Source organism: Solanum pennellii, chromosome 3 (assembly GCF_001406875.1).
Source record: "Solanum pennellii chromosome 3, SPENNV200".
NCBI lineage: Eukaryota > Viridiplantae > Streptophyta > Magnoliopsida > Solanales > Solanaceae > Solanum > Solanum pennellii.
Window position 1 is genome coordinate 5,186,118 of NC_028639.1, and position 15,581 is coordinate 5,201,698.

At 36.0% G+C, this 15,581-nt stretch overlaps 2 protein-coding genes across 4 annotated transcripts in view; both read right to left on the reverse strand.

The window, feature by feature from the left end:
- Positions 1-6,736, reverse strand: part of LOC107012604 (DNA-(apurinic or apyrimidinic site) lyase 2) — a 15,763-nt gene extending 9,027 nt beyond the window's left edge. Inside the window, exons 1-8 of one of the 2 annotated variants that reach the window (XR_001456059.2) lie at positions 6,345-6,736; positions 5,614-5,841; positions 5,304-5,389; positions 3,122-3,237; positions 2,887-2,967; positions 2,402-2,602; positions 1,792-1,940; positions 263-866 (exon numbers count right to left, since the gene is read on the reverse strand). Coding sequence is in view for 1 of the 2 variants with exons in the window: in XM_015212481.2 (XP_015067967.1) it covers positions 263-861; positions 1,792-1,940; positions 2,402-2,602; positions 2,887-2,967; positions 3,122-3,237; positions 5,304-5,389; positions 5,614-5,841; positions 6,345-6,570 (1,686 nt within the window). In the remaining variant the exon portion in view is untranslated. The remainder of the gene's footprint in view (positions 1-262; positions 867-1,791; positions 1,941-2,401; positions 2,603-2,886; positions 2,968-3,121; positions 3,238-5,303; positions 5,390-5,613; positions 5,842-6,344) is intronic. The other variant, XM_015212481.2, reaches the window with a different exon arrangement.
- A 1,216-nt stretch (positions 6,737-7,952) lies between these two features.
- Positions 7,953-15,575, reverse strand: LOC107014904 (calcium-dependent protein kinase 28). Of its 2 annotated transcripts, none has more exons than XM_015215024.1 (12): positions 14,953-15,575; positions 13,691-13,821; positions 13,555-13,596; positions 13,321-13,432; positions 13,161-13,239; positions 12,841-13,010; positions 12,119-12,245; positions 10,941-11,056; positions 10,737-10,844; positions 10,485-10,547; positions 9,401-9,574; positions 7,953-8,632 (listed from the first exon to the last, which is right to left on the reverse strand). In XM_015215024.1, exons 1-12 carry the CDS (start codon positions 15,379-15,381, stop codon positions 8,486-8,488), a joined length of 1,698 nt encoding a protein of 565 aa, XP_015070510.1. In that variant the 5' UTR covers positions 15,382-15,575; the 3' UTR covers positions 7,953-8,485. The 2 variants fall into 2 exon arrangements, with proteins under 2 accessions (XP_015070510.1, XP_015070509.1); XM_015215023.1 differs by having other exon boundaries at positions 13,321-13,456.
- Positions 15,576-15,581: the final 6 nt, after the last annotated feature.

Below are 15,581 nucleotides of genomic sequence, written 5' to 3' on the forward strand. Positions count from 1 at the left end.
GCCTCCCCGTGTAAATAGTATTGTTATCCTCCTAGATTTATCAGCTCACTCAATCTAGCTAAATCCCTCAACCTTTTGTTTTTCTGTATATTTTTGGTTAGCTCTCTGGGCCTGAACTGTGAAACAATGTAATGGAGATAACAACTGATTACTTTTGTAACTTTCATCTTCTTGATTCCAGAAATGAAACAACTACTTCATAAAAAAAGAGAACTTAAATTGGTATTTCTAAATATCTCAATCCACTAACACTGGAGCATACCTCAGCTCGAGCACAAGCATAAAATCTGCGGCCCAAATTGGGCCCTGCTTTTTTAACGACCCGAGGAACACAAGGTTCTTGATGGCCCTTACAAAGAGGTACACTATTCTGCATCAATTGCTGAATCCTTTGCCACTCCTGTAATGCCACTTTCCTCTTCTCTTTATCTGAGTCGCATGCATCTAGCTGGCACTTATGTTGATTACTGTCAATTGCACTTGATCTGCAGTCCTTTGAAGCGCCACTTTCATCAGCAGGAGAAGGCACTCCATCAGGCTCAATCCGAGAGTAAGAGATGTCTGTCTGACAAAGTTTAGAATCAGCAAAGCTGCTGCTAGAAGTCTCACTTCTATGTGTGTGTTTCTGGAAGAATGAGTTAAGTGTGAGCTGAGACCCCTGACCAAGCCTCGCTTTCTTCTTGGTCGCAATGCAGGGAAGAATATTAGAGTTGCTTTGAGAGCCAAGCACCGAAATCTGCGCAGCTCTACTATCATAAGTCTCTGGAGTTGAAAGAAAGTCTTCCTGACTTGGAATGTGAGGGCTTTCACTTTCCTCTGAAGTAACTTGCTCAGTTGTTTGCCTTCTCGTGAACATTGACACTGCACTTTTGAGAAGGAAATTCAAAAGACAAACTACAATGTGATAAACTGAACACAGAGCGCAATGCTGCGCAATATTAACAAAAACCAGACTGAACATAATTTATTAGTGCTTACACGAAGGTCAAGAGGGCACCCTTTAAATGACTGATGAATAAACTCAACTAGGTAAGTGGATAAACTCAACTAGTTATACTTGATAAAAGATGGAACATCAGTCATAGTAATGTAATATGTACATCACAAACTCCACGTATCACTTTATTGGCAATCATAGATGATCCTTTTGGTTGCAATAACTGCCTTCTAATTATTTAAAAGTCTTTGGCATTATAGAAGCTATAAGTTGATTATTTTTTCTCAAGTAAAATTCCCAGGACTTTCCTCTAGTTTTCAATATTATGACGACCTCTCTTCCAGGAGACAAAATGTAATTGAGACTAACAGCTTGCTAAATGTATTAATTTTGTTTTAGAATGAGGGAGAGAGAAAGAAATCTAAGTGACTTGATTTCTCTTCTACTCTTTCTGTTTTGAATTGATTTAAACTTGGAGAAGAAATAAGAGATTGATTTGATCCATAGGCAATCAGCATGAACAACTAGCTGTCAGTTAACTAAATCCCTCCAAACAGCATTCACTAGCCCCCGAAAAGAAGAAAACAGCTTTAGCTGCAAGAGATTGTTTGCTGCTTGATAACTACCTACTCCCATCAATATTAAACCAATACTTTTTATTTGCACATCACGCAAAACGGCTAAAGATTTCTATAACATTCTGGAAACTAATTTTGGAACAAATAACATCAAACTTGATATAAAGTGATTGTGAATTGTGTGAGCAGACATATATCAGAAAAGTTCCAGTTAAACAAACACAACAACGTCTCCAAGAAAATTGATATTTTAATATAACTTGACTAAACTCTCACCAAGAGTTTGACTCCCAAAGACCTGGGGATGATATCTGGTAGATAATGGCGGGGTGCTATGCTGCAATACTTCAGGAATTTCTACTAAACTCATGTAAACTGGAACATGATCAGAACCTTCTAATTTGATGCTCCTCCCTCCTTTCCACCTGTGGAGTGTAGATATCTAAAGTGTGATTGCCAGAACCTCAATCACAATGTTATCAGACAACCATGAGTGATAAAAGTTGCTAATATGGACAATAATGAACAATTGAAAACCTAATATAAGTTGGCCAAAATCATGTATGTGATTAACCAATCTGATAATGCCAGAAATTCTCTTTTGCACTATATATTTTCACGGGAAACGAGAGTGACTAAGAATACTAGCTGGAATTTACTTGCTATAATCACTATAACAGATCAAACAGAAACTGTAACATGACAGATTTAAGAGAGCACATTTCTCTCCATCGCAGCAAAGCATCCAGGTAATCTGATCAAACTAAGGTATACTGACATTGAGCTGCTAAGTAAAATTATTATCTATTTCAGAAGTATCCTCACTTGTCTATAATTACAGACCGCAATCATGTAATTTCCATATTATGAATAGCTAAATGTTTACCTTGGCGTATTTCCAGGTTTCCACCTTTGAAATTTCATCAATATGTCACACTCTGCAACATTGCAAGTAACAAAGTCATGTCCTTCCTGAATTTCCTCACCATGCAAGCATGATGTGGCACTAAGTATGTGATCAATCCTAGAACCATAATTAAATTCCTCGGCTCCTGTACTCTGTGACCAGCAAGTATAGGCTCCTTTCCTGTAGCAAAACATCAGATGAAGTAAGTCGACAAAAGGTTCATAAAATAAGATGACAATAAATAAAAAATTTGAAGGAAATCAAGATGAATACTCTTACTTCTTAATTGACCTCGAGAATCAAATAAAAACTAGTCCCATATGCGTCTTTTTTAGAAAAAATGTGCAGTGAATGATTAAGATAGATAGGAATTAACATCGGATACGATTTCCTCCCTTTTCCCCTTAGCCGTGTAGTGAGGATTAAAAAACTACAAAAGTAAACATAAATAGAAAGAGAGAAACCTATCAGGATGCTTTGCTCTAAAAATATCAAGGAGACGCCCTCCGTTTTGCACTAGCAATGATCTAAACCATTGTCTGAACCTGCAACGCAGTGAAAATTAACCATTTACTAAGCAGAATTGTTTTCTTAAAAGATGATACAAAAGAATTAATTTATACAGTGCATATAAAATATATTTTTTTTTTTAACTGGTAACTGTTATTGCATATAAAAAAATTTCAGGAAACAGCTTACACGTTCTTCTCAAAATCAGGTTCTGCGTCGCACCGATCTATGGCAGCAGGAGCAATATTGAGGTCACCTACAATAACAATCCTCCTTCCTTGATGCATCAGGCATTCCCATCTTCTCTACATAAAGATTACTAGTATGAAGCAAAGAGTATGAAGTTCAGAAATGCAGGTTTACGCAATTTCTGCAGTCAGTGAAGAAATATGGTAATAGACATAATATCCATGAAAAGATGGCAGGTATGAGTAAAAAGCAGAAATAATTGGTTAACAAAATAGAAAGAGAAGTACAGGTCGCTGCAGTAACATTAAACAACCATAAATAAGCGACCGTAAAGCATGTTAGTAAAAACATCAATCAAATTGACGCTTTCATTTCCTTGCCCCTTTATTAAAAAAATATAACAGTTAATTTGATTTTTCCAATCCTTCTCTTTAAAAGAAAGGAATTTAAGTAAGCAAACACACCAAAGGATGACACCAATCATAGCCACCTTTCTATCACCAAGAGGGCTCAAGATGCCACAAAAACGATAAAAGCTCTAGAAGAATGACCAAGTCATCTTTGAGGAATTAGCCATGTCTTTTTTCCTTTTTTGAAGTAATATCTTTATTGATGTGTGGACTCTAAACGGCCATATGCAGTTAGTATAGAAAAGAGTAGAAGACCTACAAAAAAAGATATGCTTCTCTACAAACAACATTCAATCTTCTATGCACAAAGGAACCTCACAGGTGCACCAAAAAAGGGAGAGGTTATTCCTCAATTGTATCAAGTTCATCTCAACATCTTCAAAAGCTCACCTAGTTTTTTCTCTCCAAATAACCCACATAAGAGCTAGTGGAGCAACATTCCATGCCCTGCGTCTCCTCTTCCATCTATCACAATTCCAACTGAACATTAACTCTTTCACCATGTCTAGCATAACTCAAGATAGTCCAAACCAACAGGATTTCCACCATAACCTCGAGCTACCTGAAAATGAAGGAGGAGATGGTCAACGTCTTCACTCGAGCTTTTACACAGAAAACACCAACTAATGTACATAACCTTCCTCTTCCTTTGATACTCTATGGACATTATCACTCCTCTTCTTAGAATCGAATTGAAGAAACACATCTTTAGCAGTACCTGGAATCCAAACCAATCTATGTTGAAATTCAACCTCTTCGCTAACAAGGAGTTTCTCATAGAATGAACAAACAGAAAACAATCCATTGCCCCACTCCCTCTCCAACCTCCATACATCTTGGCTATTCTGTGGTTTTCCTTGTTTGTGAAGTAGATCAACTAGATTTTGGAACTACGACACTTCTCAGTCTAGAAAGTTCCTCCTAAAACTGAAACCTCAACAAGATTCATCTTGCAGTCCTTCCTAATTTCTGCTACGATTCGTCTCCGTTTCCAAAAATTTATTAAACAAACCCACAAAACTAATATACCATGTAGCAAGCAAGCAATTGAAGCATGATACTAGCTCCCCGGATTCCAAACATCCTTCATCATATACTACATCCATATATATTTAATCCTTCAGCCATTACAACTCGAAAAGACTAGAACAACTGCAAATATCAAAAAATAGTGTTCAACAACAACCTTCTCCCAGCTAAAGAATTGTAAATTTACATCCCAGATAACATAGATACTTTCCAAAGCCACAGTCATGCATGCCTTGGTCGAGATTTTGATCCCTAGGTAAATGACAACAATGAGGCAACTACATTGGATTCCCACAACATTGTCTAAATAGGATTTTCGAAGTACTCAGATCCATTTCCTAATCCTTTGCATGCACTATATTCAATGTTGTGTGTGACAGCAATCTTTTCTATAACATTTAGATCAACTAGACTCTGATCCCAAATCAGTTGGGATTGTCTATATGAATTCTCCATACTTTTTCTGCTCTATTTGGGTCCCATTCATTCCAACTATCTGTGTTAAGATTTGGTGCATCTAAAACTTCAAATGAACCTCTGTAGTGAACTAATGACCAATAAAGAAAACAAACACAATGCATAAGAATACAGGATGCTTGAGATATTTGGTGCAAGACATCCTCATCAATAAAGCAAAAGCTAATTTCATATTTGAATATAGGAGAAAATATCACTTCTCAGCTTCTCATAATTTTGAATTCTCAGGTTCTCATAATTTGAAAACTGAAGTAGTAATTGATTACCTCTAACATCTTAAAAAATGTGAGCTTAAATTGGATTCTTTCAGAGTCATCTTGAACAGCTCTGGGCCCATATAAATTGAATAGAACTGCAAGAAGAAAACATTTGCCAATCACCAAACTGTGGTAGGAAATAAGAAACTTGAATGTGCACTAAACATTAAGGAAAAGTTTTTTAAAAAATTGAAGAGCCATATCACATAGTTAGTTGGAAAAAGAGAAGGACAAGGCTCGGAAAAAGAATTAGACTGTGATTTGTATTACTATTAAGCATCAGACATCCCTGTCGTTTTCGTGGATAGCATGTACTCACCAAAATGACCATGATCAGTGATCAGACAACGTCCCTCACTATCAACTTTAAGAAGCTCATCTCTAGTAAAACACTCGAGGCCTTCTGCTATTGAAGCGCACTCCTCCTTTCTAGGTTCATATCCTTTAGATGTTGCGAGGAGACCAGTGAAGCCTTCTTCTGCAGAAATCGGCAGAGCTACTTCATTGCTCATGAATGCAGATTTTACACGACAAAAGGTAGCAACACCTGGACAAATAGACATAAAGACAATCGTTTGTTTCGTTAGCTACATTGTCCTACTTCAGACATACTAAATCTTAAGAGGAATGTCAAAAAATATATAAGAAAAAAAATCCTTATACGTGATGGGTGTTTGGTCTCCTTATATGTTAGAAAATCATCTCCTCACCTCAAAATCAAGCTTTTGAGGTTGAATTAAATCCAAAATCCATTTTTTTAATCATGGTATCAGAGTCAGACTCATCCCAATTCCCACCACCTTATCTTGTCCTCTTGGTTGTACACTGTGTAGGGTGTTGGATTCTCCCACATAGCTCCTTATATGGAGTTAGATAAAAGAGAAAGCTTTAAGGGTAGCCTTGGACCCAAAGTTCATTTCTTTAAGCACACTATGTTAAAGGCTATCCAAAAGTCACCCTTGAAAAAATAGTTTGTTTGGTTTTTTTTTCAAATTCCAAACACAAGCCCTAACAGAAAGAAAAGGAGATAGTATTAAACATGAAACTTACCGGAATATCCAGAAGAGCGTCCACGATCAGAAGTACGAGTGCAACAAGAGAAGAAAGACTCATAACCCTCAGCACGAACCAAATCGGCTCGAATATCATTCTTCGACAATTTAGTCTCCTGTAAACAGATAATATCAGCATCAAGCGAATCCAACAATTTGAGAAGTGAACCGTATTGCTGTATGCGTGGCCTTAAACCGTTCACGTTGTACGTCACTATCTTCATTCTTCTTCCAATTCAATTAAGTTTATCACAAGATTGCAGAACCAACAATGGAGGTCAGTAGTAGTAAAGCAAATCAACTCTGCGAAAAAAATAGTTTTTTTCCCAAAAGGCATGATTTGGGAGTTTACAAATACAAAAATTGACCTATTAAGTTCATATCATTACTTCTGAAATTATTTATATCTGGATTGTTTTCGTCAACATAAAATTTACGATGATTTTTATATCAATTCCTACGTCATCATTTTTATTCATCAAATTCATTAGTTTTATCAAATTTATTTACTTACAATTGAGTGAAAGTATAAGTTCAATGTGAAAAGGTTGTATATACTATGTGAGAAAATTATATTAAAGACTAGCAACTACAATTTATGTTCAAGTTTTTTTCTAATTATTGAATTAAAGTTTGATGAATAAATTTTGTAAATTTTTTTTAAGGATATTTTTGTGATAATATATTACTCCTTTATCCCTATTTACTTGTCCATATTTTCTCTTTTTTAGTTGTCCCTATTTACCTGTCCATTTTGACAAATCAATAAAGGACAAATTTTTTTTCTTATTATACCCTCATTTAAACTTATTGAAAATTTCCAAGTTTTAATTCATCATTTTTGAAACCATAATTAATAAGGGTGAAATTATAATTTTACTATGCTAATTATTGCTATCTTATTATGTGTGTCATTTCTAAAGTAGACAACTAAATAGGGACAAAGGGAGTATGTAGTTTTATAAACTTTTACTTATTTGGTAAGATTATATAAAGAATTTGAAGAATTTTAACAGTTTTACAACTTACAGATTTTTATGTTTATGAAAAAAATATACAACATAAAAAAGTTTATATCTTATGTTCAAACAAAACTTCAACTTCGTGACATAATTTCATATTATGATTTCAAATCTATGGTTAAACAAGTCCTTAGTCTTCTCTTGTCTCTTTCATTTTTCTAATGTAGCGCAAACATGAATCATTTTAAGCAAATTGTATGTCAAAAAAATTAAAATACTGAAAGGATTGTATATCTAAAATTTGAGACTGTTTTGAGGGGATGTTGAGTCGATCGAGACTGAATAGTCAATTATATACTTCATGTATAGTTAAGCAATATTCGATTTTTTGAGTGTAACATAATGTATTGTCACTGTATATAGCTCATGTATAGTTAAAAATATTCAATTTTTTTGAGTGTATCATAATGTATGATTAGTGTATAGTTCATGTACAGTTTTAAACAATATTCAATTTTTTGAATGTATCATAATATATGGTTAGTGTATACTTTATGTATAGTTAAACAATATTCTATTTTTTCAATATATCATAATGTATAATCAGTGTATAGCAAGATTTACGCAAACCTTATCCAGTAGGGTAGAGAAAGATTGTTGTCGATAGACTATTTCGATGTGGCAGAGTACTTAAAGATAATACAGAAATGGGCAACAGTTTCTGAACATGTGCCTTATATCATACAGAACAAACCTTTTTGATACAGCCAATTTACATTGATGGCATATTTATAGTGATGACATAATATTAGAATTTGGAAGGGAGTAAGTACTTAACCTGGAGACTCACAAAAGTGACAGAATATACACTAAAACTACCAGATTACAAGACATTGCAACTGGTTGTTCAGGGAAAGAAGCAACTTCATGCCAAATTCTTTTATGAAGGGGGCAAAGGAAACTCAACAAACACACTTGGCACGACGACCACTAGCTACAACGTGCTACGTGGAAGCTACACGTCTCTATATACCATCATCTCGGAAGCCATCCATGTAGAGAACATGCAGCACACTTGCACAAGCACAAGAGAAGATGTATACGCGCATCGTTTTCCCACAAAATTTTTCTGATGAAGTCCACTGTCCATCTCTCCGTTTTATACATCTTTACAAAGTTACATTCCCCGTGAATCTCTCACCGTTGGTGAACTCATACTAGCAGTTCTTAAAAGTCTGCGAAATTCTGATATGCTTATCTTTCCGTCTTTGTCAATATCTGCTTCCTCTAGAAGTGGATCTATGGAGCCTCTCAAGCCCGTGTGCTGCAAAAGAATAGTATCATGTAAGTGGATGCCAAACATATTATAACCGAGAAATTCGTCTGTAAACCGCCCTTTGGACCGATCACAACCTTCTAAAGTCGGTGGATCACTCTTAAGGGTGATGAAGCATGTAATTTTTTAAGTTAGCATGCTATAATTCTTAGCAACTCTCGCTACTTTTCTTTTCTGTCTTTTTCTTGGGGTGCCAAAGCGGGTGTTAATTTGGAGTTGTCCAATCTTCCGTCTCAATGAGGTTTGCAAAGCAAACCAAGTTCCGCACCCGGATAAAGGAGGAGGTTTGCAGTGGAGAGATGACCACCATAATATCAATTGTATCAATCAACCATGGCTCAATCCTAAGTGACGACCAGCATAAAAATAATATAACAATGATAGGAAGCGCAGCCCGGTGCACTAGGCTCCCTCCCTACTATGCGCAGGGTGCGGGGAAGGGCCAGACCACAATGGTCTATTGTACACAGCCTTACGGTTCTACAAAAGGTTGTTTCCACAGTCTGACCCATGACCATCAAGTCACATGGCAACAATTTTACTAGTTACGCCAAGTCACCCTCAATGATGAATCATCTAAATTACACAGAGGATTCATAAAGAGCAACTAGCTTGGCATTTAGGGGTAGTTAATTGCTTAATTGATTTGTAGGGTTGGTCAACGACATGGTTAATGGTAACAACTGACATCCAAAATGCTATGAACTGTTGCTCCTGGAAGAAGACTGTAAAAATATCACATACTATGATACTAACCATTTTAAGTTCTTCTGGAGTAATGAATCCATCTCTATCAACATCAAATTTCTCAAAAGCAGCTTGTGATCTTTGCTGCCACTTTGTAGAATTATGCTCCTCCAACTGATGGACATGTAGAGTGGCAGCCACGAACTCCGGGAAATCAACAAGTCCATCCGTGTTACTGTCAATCTGCCAAGCAATGAACAAAATACTTTAGGTCCCGGAACTGCAGAAGAGACCATATAGTAGAAAGTAATGAACTTGCATATGATGAAAGCTACAAAGATTATTATATTAGTTGGCACTTGGCAGCAATATTAGCATTGACAATTGAGTAAAGTTTGTAACAAGGATTATGGTGCAGGAAAAATTTGGAATATACAATCTGACACAAAGAAATCCCCAAATATTTGGTCACCAATTTAAAAATGGTGTAGTACAAGCTTGCACACACCTTAACTATTCCATTGAGTGTCTCTACCTCCCACCATCGCAAGTACCAAGTAATTTTGCCTCAACAAGGCTCAAGCAGATGGGAAGAAGTCAGTCAACGTGTTCTGTCACTTATTGGATTTGAACCCTAGTCTTTCATGATTTTCATCCCACTTCGTTAACATCTAGGTAACACTCTTGGGTGCATTTGACTTCTAAGGAACTTGCACTTATGAGCTATCCCTTGCTATGATCTTCTTGCAAACACCTCAACTATTTCATTGAATATCTCCACCTACCACCATCACAAGTACCGGGTAACTTCGCCCCAATAATGCTCAGACAGAGAGGAAGAAATCACCTAACATGTTCGGCCTCTTACCGGATATGAAGTCTAGTCTTTCATGGTTTTCATTCCACTTCACTGACTGCTACACAACACTGTTGGGTGCATTTGATAACCAATTCTTCAAAGGAACTTGCTTCCTAATCCTTGCTATTATCTTCCTTTTTTTGAATATGCTTCTTTTTCTATATTATTAAAGTAGTTTCAAACATGCAACAGCCTAAGGCAACAAAAGCGTTTTATACTTAGTAATAATTATCTTATTATTTATTAGATGTCATGTTCTGCTCTGATGCTTCATTACTAGATAAATAAGTTTACCGCTTGAAGAATCTCAAGGACTCGTGATTCTTTCATTTTCCATGGGAGATCCTTTGCAAGGGCCTGCATTGGAAATGAACATGGTAAGTGACCAAACATATGACCATATGCATACACAATGTTTTTGATCAAGGCATATATACAATTTTTTTGCATCAAGATAACACAAAATAGAGATGTCTCAAATGTTTGCCAATGGCCATTGAGAGTTGTAAGTACGAAACAAGCTCCAACACGAAAGATGAGCAATACCTGTCTCATTTCTTCGAGACTGATGACACCATTCTTATCCACATCAATTGCAGAAAATTGATCCCGCAGATCAGCGATCTCCTCCTCATCAAGTGTGCTAGCTAACGCCTGCAAGTAGTGGAACAGCATCCAGAAATTTACGTTTTGTATATTGAAGTTACCTTATCACAAAAGGTCTAAGAAATAAGAAAGCAATGAGCTTACCCGTAAAGCAAACTGTTTTAGACGACTGTATTTGACAAATTGCCGCATGTTGGATAAAACAGAAATGTCCAGTGGAATCTCAGATGCATCCCCTCCTTCTCGGACCCATGGATGTGCTGAAGATGTTCAAGTAGATAATTTTCAAAACAATTGCTCATTATATCAATAAATTTAAAGGAATGACCACAGTAACATTTGTTTACTAATTTATTTGAACACTACGACATAATGTTCTTATTTCCAAGCACTACAAACAAGTAAGCATATGCTACATATCTGAAAGTTGTGCTATAAGTTATCAGAATGTAGAAGCTGTACATCTGGACAGAGAACCATGATTGATATCTATTACCAAACATTGCTGATGAAGTAGGTGAATGAAATGGATAAAGCGAAGTGTACAAATCTTTTTAAGTGAACCTTGAGCTACTGTCGATACATCAGTTTTTCACCACATAAACACCTTAAAATCACTAAGAAAAATTGGTGCTTGTGAAAGAACGTGAAGAGCCAATTGGAAACCTTAAGACAGATGATGAGTATAGACCCTTTCAGATGCTCTTGTATTGCAGGTGTGGGGATTTTAAGGTTTAACGCCCTTCTGTTGTGCACTGTTGTCAAAGGTGCGCTTAAGCCCTGAAGTGAGGCTCATAACGTGTTGAGCACTTTGTCTCATTTAATGCACTTCAGTGTCATCATCAAAGTTCTAAGGCACCCTTGCCAATGAGCCTATTCTGAAGAGGCAACACTAAGCCATTGATATTTATTGTAAAAAAGATTCAATTCTTTTGTACAAATATTTGTCATTCATGCTCATAATCATTGGTCTTGGACTAAACATATACACTTTTCTGTTTTCTTCATTTGCACCTTTTTTTTATTAAAGCCCGTGCTTTTTTTGCGTTTAGCACTTAAAGACCCAACAAACCTTAGAACTTTTATGCGCTTTTTGTTTTTGATAACACTCCCAATTCTAGGTTTCCTACACCAATTTTAATGTGGATGAGGCTCGCTAAAGTTGGTGCCAATACCATGTGAAAGAATCTGAGCATCCAATCCAGAACCATAAGGAAATGGGTGGAGTGGTCCAACATTTTTATGTACCCCTTGAAAGCCCTTAGCTGATATGAGAAACTTTATACAACTTAACAGTACAAATTCAGGATGATATTACTTACATAGGGCCTGAGCAGCAGTAAGTCTAGCACGAGGATCCTTAACCAGTATTTTCTTTACAAAATCTTTAGCACTGTTGCTTATGTTAGACCACGGCTTGCGACGAAAATCAGGCTTGTTCCGTAGTACCTTAACATTTTGGAAGCAAAGTTAGAGAAACTATTCAAAACCAGGCAAATCACAAAGAATTTACACAATATAAATGTTGTTCTTCTTGAAGTAAAAGTACTTAAATGTCTTGTAGGAAGAACAATTCTTTGGATAAGAGCCTCTCCAAGGAAGCATCAACCACAAGTGAATTATGAACAAAATAAATAGCAGTAACTTCTTTGGACACAAAAGAGAAAACGATGAACATAAGATCAAAATCACTCAATAATGAATTGAAACAAACTAAAATGTCAACAAAGAAAAAATATCACAGTATCATAGTTAAGATGTTTACGAGAGCATGCAACAAAAAGTGAATGGAAAATCTGAAATTCCAAGAGAGATGAGATTTATTAAGTGAGTGTTAACTTCAAAAAACCACTTAAAGGTAAAAACAAACCTGAAACACACTATTGAAAGGACAAACAAAGGCAAACATATAACTTTTATACAAAATCTGCAAGTTCATGACCCTATTAGAGCCCTAAAATTGTGATATCCTTTCTTTAGGTTTCCCAAGTTGAAACAATAATTGAAATGTTTCTAAATTACACGTAATATATTAGCAACTCACCTCTTTGAATATACCATCCTCAGTTTTGTCCCAGAAAGGCCGACGACCACATAGCAAAATGTATGTAATTACGCCAATACTCCACACATCTGATTCAGGTCCTGATCTACGCTTTAATACCTCTGGAGCTACATAATATGCACTGCCGACAATGTCTTGGAACTTTTTCCCTGCATATATAAGTTTCCTATGATAAGTTCATAACTTTACGAGAGAAAACCACAATAATAGCCTCCAAGATCATTGAAGAACTTGACAGATGTATTAAGAATATTAGTACTTCAGCAAGACCAAAATCTGTGGCAGAGAAATCCAATCACCTGGTCTGATGAAGTCTGAAAGACCAAAATCCGTGGCTTTTAATGGTGAATCCTCCTTTGTAGACTTAAAGAGAAAATTCTACAAGGAAAAAAGTTTGTTTCAGAAAAGCAATATCAAGCAGCATTACCAAGTCAAAGTAGTATCGAACTGCTTGCACACCTCAGGTTTCATATCACGATGCACCAAACCATGTAAATGACACTCAGCTGCCACTTTTAGCATCTGGCGTACAACTATTGCTGCATCTTTCTCGGTATACCGACTGTCTTTTCTGATTAGACAAATTATGTCAACCCTTATCAGTAAAACTTCATAATCAGCAATTTGAATAAAGAGCCGGGGTTCTGCAACTCACAAATAATCAACTGAAACTGGTAATTTCAGAATACTTACTTAGACAAAATTCGGTCCAATAGTTCTCCACCTTCACATAACCTAAAAGAAAACAAAAACTGAATACTCTTAACTTGCCATTCCAGTGGAAGGATTAGTAGTAAACCAGGGCCTGAGAGATTTAAAAAAAACTTACTCCATCACGATGTAGACATAATTATCATCCTCGAATGAATTATAGAATTGAACCACATTCTCATGACCACCTAAGGCCTTCAATATCTTGACTTCTCGTTTCACATCCTCAACCGCAATGGGAAGAACCATCTGCAGCAAAAAATGAATTGGTACGATACATTGAAACTGTGATTGACTGGTAAACAGAAGATTAGATAATCATACAATTAATGTAAAAGTTAACAGTATTGGACAACAGAACAAAAAAAAACACTTCGAAATTCGTATTCAAAATTCATAGGCCCATCATCCTATAGTGTTGGCGAGAACTCCAGATCTGATGAGAGGAGATAATAGGAGACAAAGCAAGCATAACATTTTACCCGGGAAAAAAAATTACAGGCCAACAGTGCAGACTTGTTGCACCATGGATCAATGGATAATCGAACATTTGAGAAGTCATTCACCCATAAGAAATAAAAGATTCTGCAAGTACTCTATTCTATAGACTAGAAAACAGCTTTTATGTGAACCACGTCAGTAAGCCATTTTCCAGCAAATTAAGCAAGAAAATAACAGCCGAGTTGCTCATGAAAGCCAATAGTTCACCATTGGCTTTAGTTCATGATTCTCTGAAGTTCGTTGACTTCAGATTGCTACAAGTCCACAGTCCCCAAAAGACAATTAAACACCAAGTGCAGCTACGTTTTTCAAATATGATGTCTGTTTACATGGCCAGATTCAGTCTATAGCCAATTAACCATCTACAATAACTACTTAAGCAGGAAAAATCAAGATTCCACCAAAGATGCTCCTTTTCAGGAAGAAAAAGCTAGTACAGTAGAATGAGACAGCACTAAAAAAACATAGGCATCTACCAACAAAACAAACACTAGATTGGCTGATGGATATACTTTTCTAACAACCTAAGACTGAGTCAACAAGAACAAGATGTGCCTACAGAGGATTTCAGAATCAGTGATGACTGCCATCTTCCAAATATCTCTGTTAGAATCTAACATCTCAGAAACACATAATAGATTCAAAAACAATCCTCTAGAACTTAAAAGCAAAAACTGTCCACAACTCCTACATGTGAAAATCAATAGGAAAAATGAAGTTTTTATACTTTAGGCAAGGGGATTACAAGGTGCGGAATCAAACACTCGTCAACAAGGATGAAAGTCGAGGCAGCTAACCAACTGAGCTAAGATTAACCAGGAAAAACAAAATCAGCTACACAAAAGAAGAAAACATAATCTTTTTCTGATATGGTAATACCTTGTTTTTCTCAATTCTTTTGACAGCCACACGATCTCCAGAAGATTTATCTGTAGCAACATATGTATAACCAAATTGACCATGACCCAATAATTTCCCAATTGTATACCTCTTTTCAAAATCTTTATAATACCCAAAATCTGTTCTTTTCCCACAAGGAATAACCCCACCTTGTCTTCTTGAACTTGGTTTAACATTCTGCTGTGAATTCCTAGGTTGTTTTTGTTGATTTTTCTGGTTAATATTACCTTTATCTCTACACCCTTCTTGATTTCTTGGATTAACAACCGTTGTTGAAGGTGCTTTTGAGGTTTCCCTGCGGTTTTGATGAACATTTACCGCTGTGTTTGTGTTTGTTGTGGTATTGTTGGTTGAAGGGGTATTGCTATTTGAGCCACTAACTTTGGAGCTTGAAAAACAACTACCCATTTTGTCAAATGATGTAAAAATGCAATCTTTTTTAGATCATTAGACAAATGAACAAAAATCAAGAATTGGGTATTGTTGTATTTGTACATATAATCAAAAGAAAAAGAGAAGCCCTCCTATTTGGGTGAGAATGTGAAAACAATAATGGAGATTTAAGAAGAAAGTTTGAAGTAGATAGGAGGAAGAAGGGAAGAAAGAGA

Coding starts and splice junctions, on each gene's coding strand:
- LOC107014904 (XM_015215023.1), bottom strand. CDS start 15,381: ATGGGTAGTTGTTTTTCAAGCTCCAAAGTTAGTGGCTCAAATAGCAAT. Junction 13,240..13,320: donor ATCGTGATATGAAACCTGAG/GTGTGCAAGCAG, acceptor TTTTCCTTGTAG/AATTTTCTCTTTAAGTCTAC. Junction 8,633..9,400: donor CTCCAGAAGAACTTAAAATG/GTTAGTATCATA, acceptor ATTCTTTTGCAG/CACACGGGCTTGAGAGGCTC.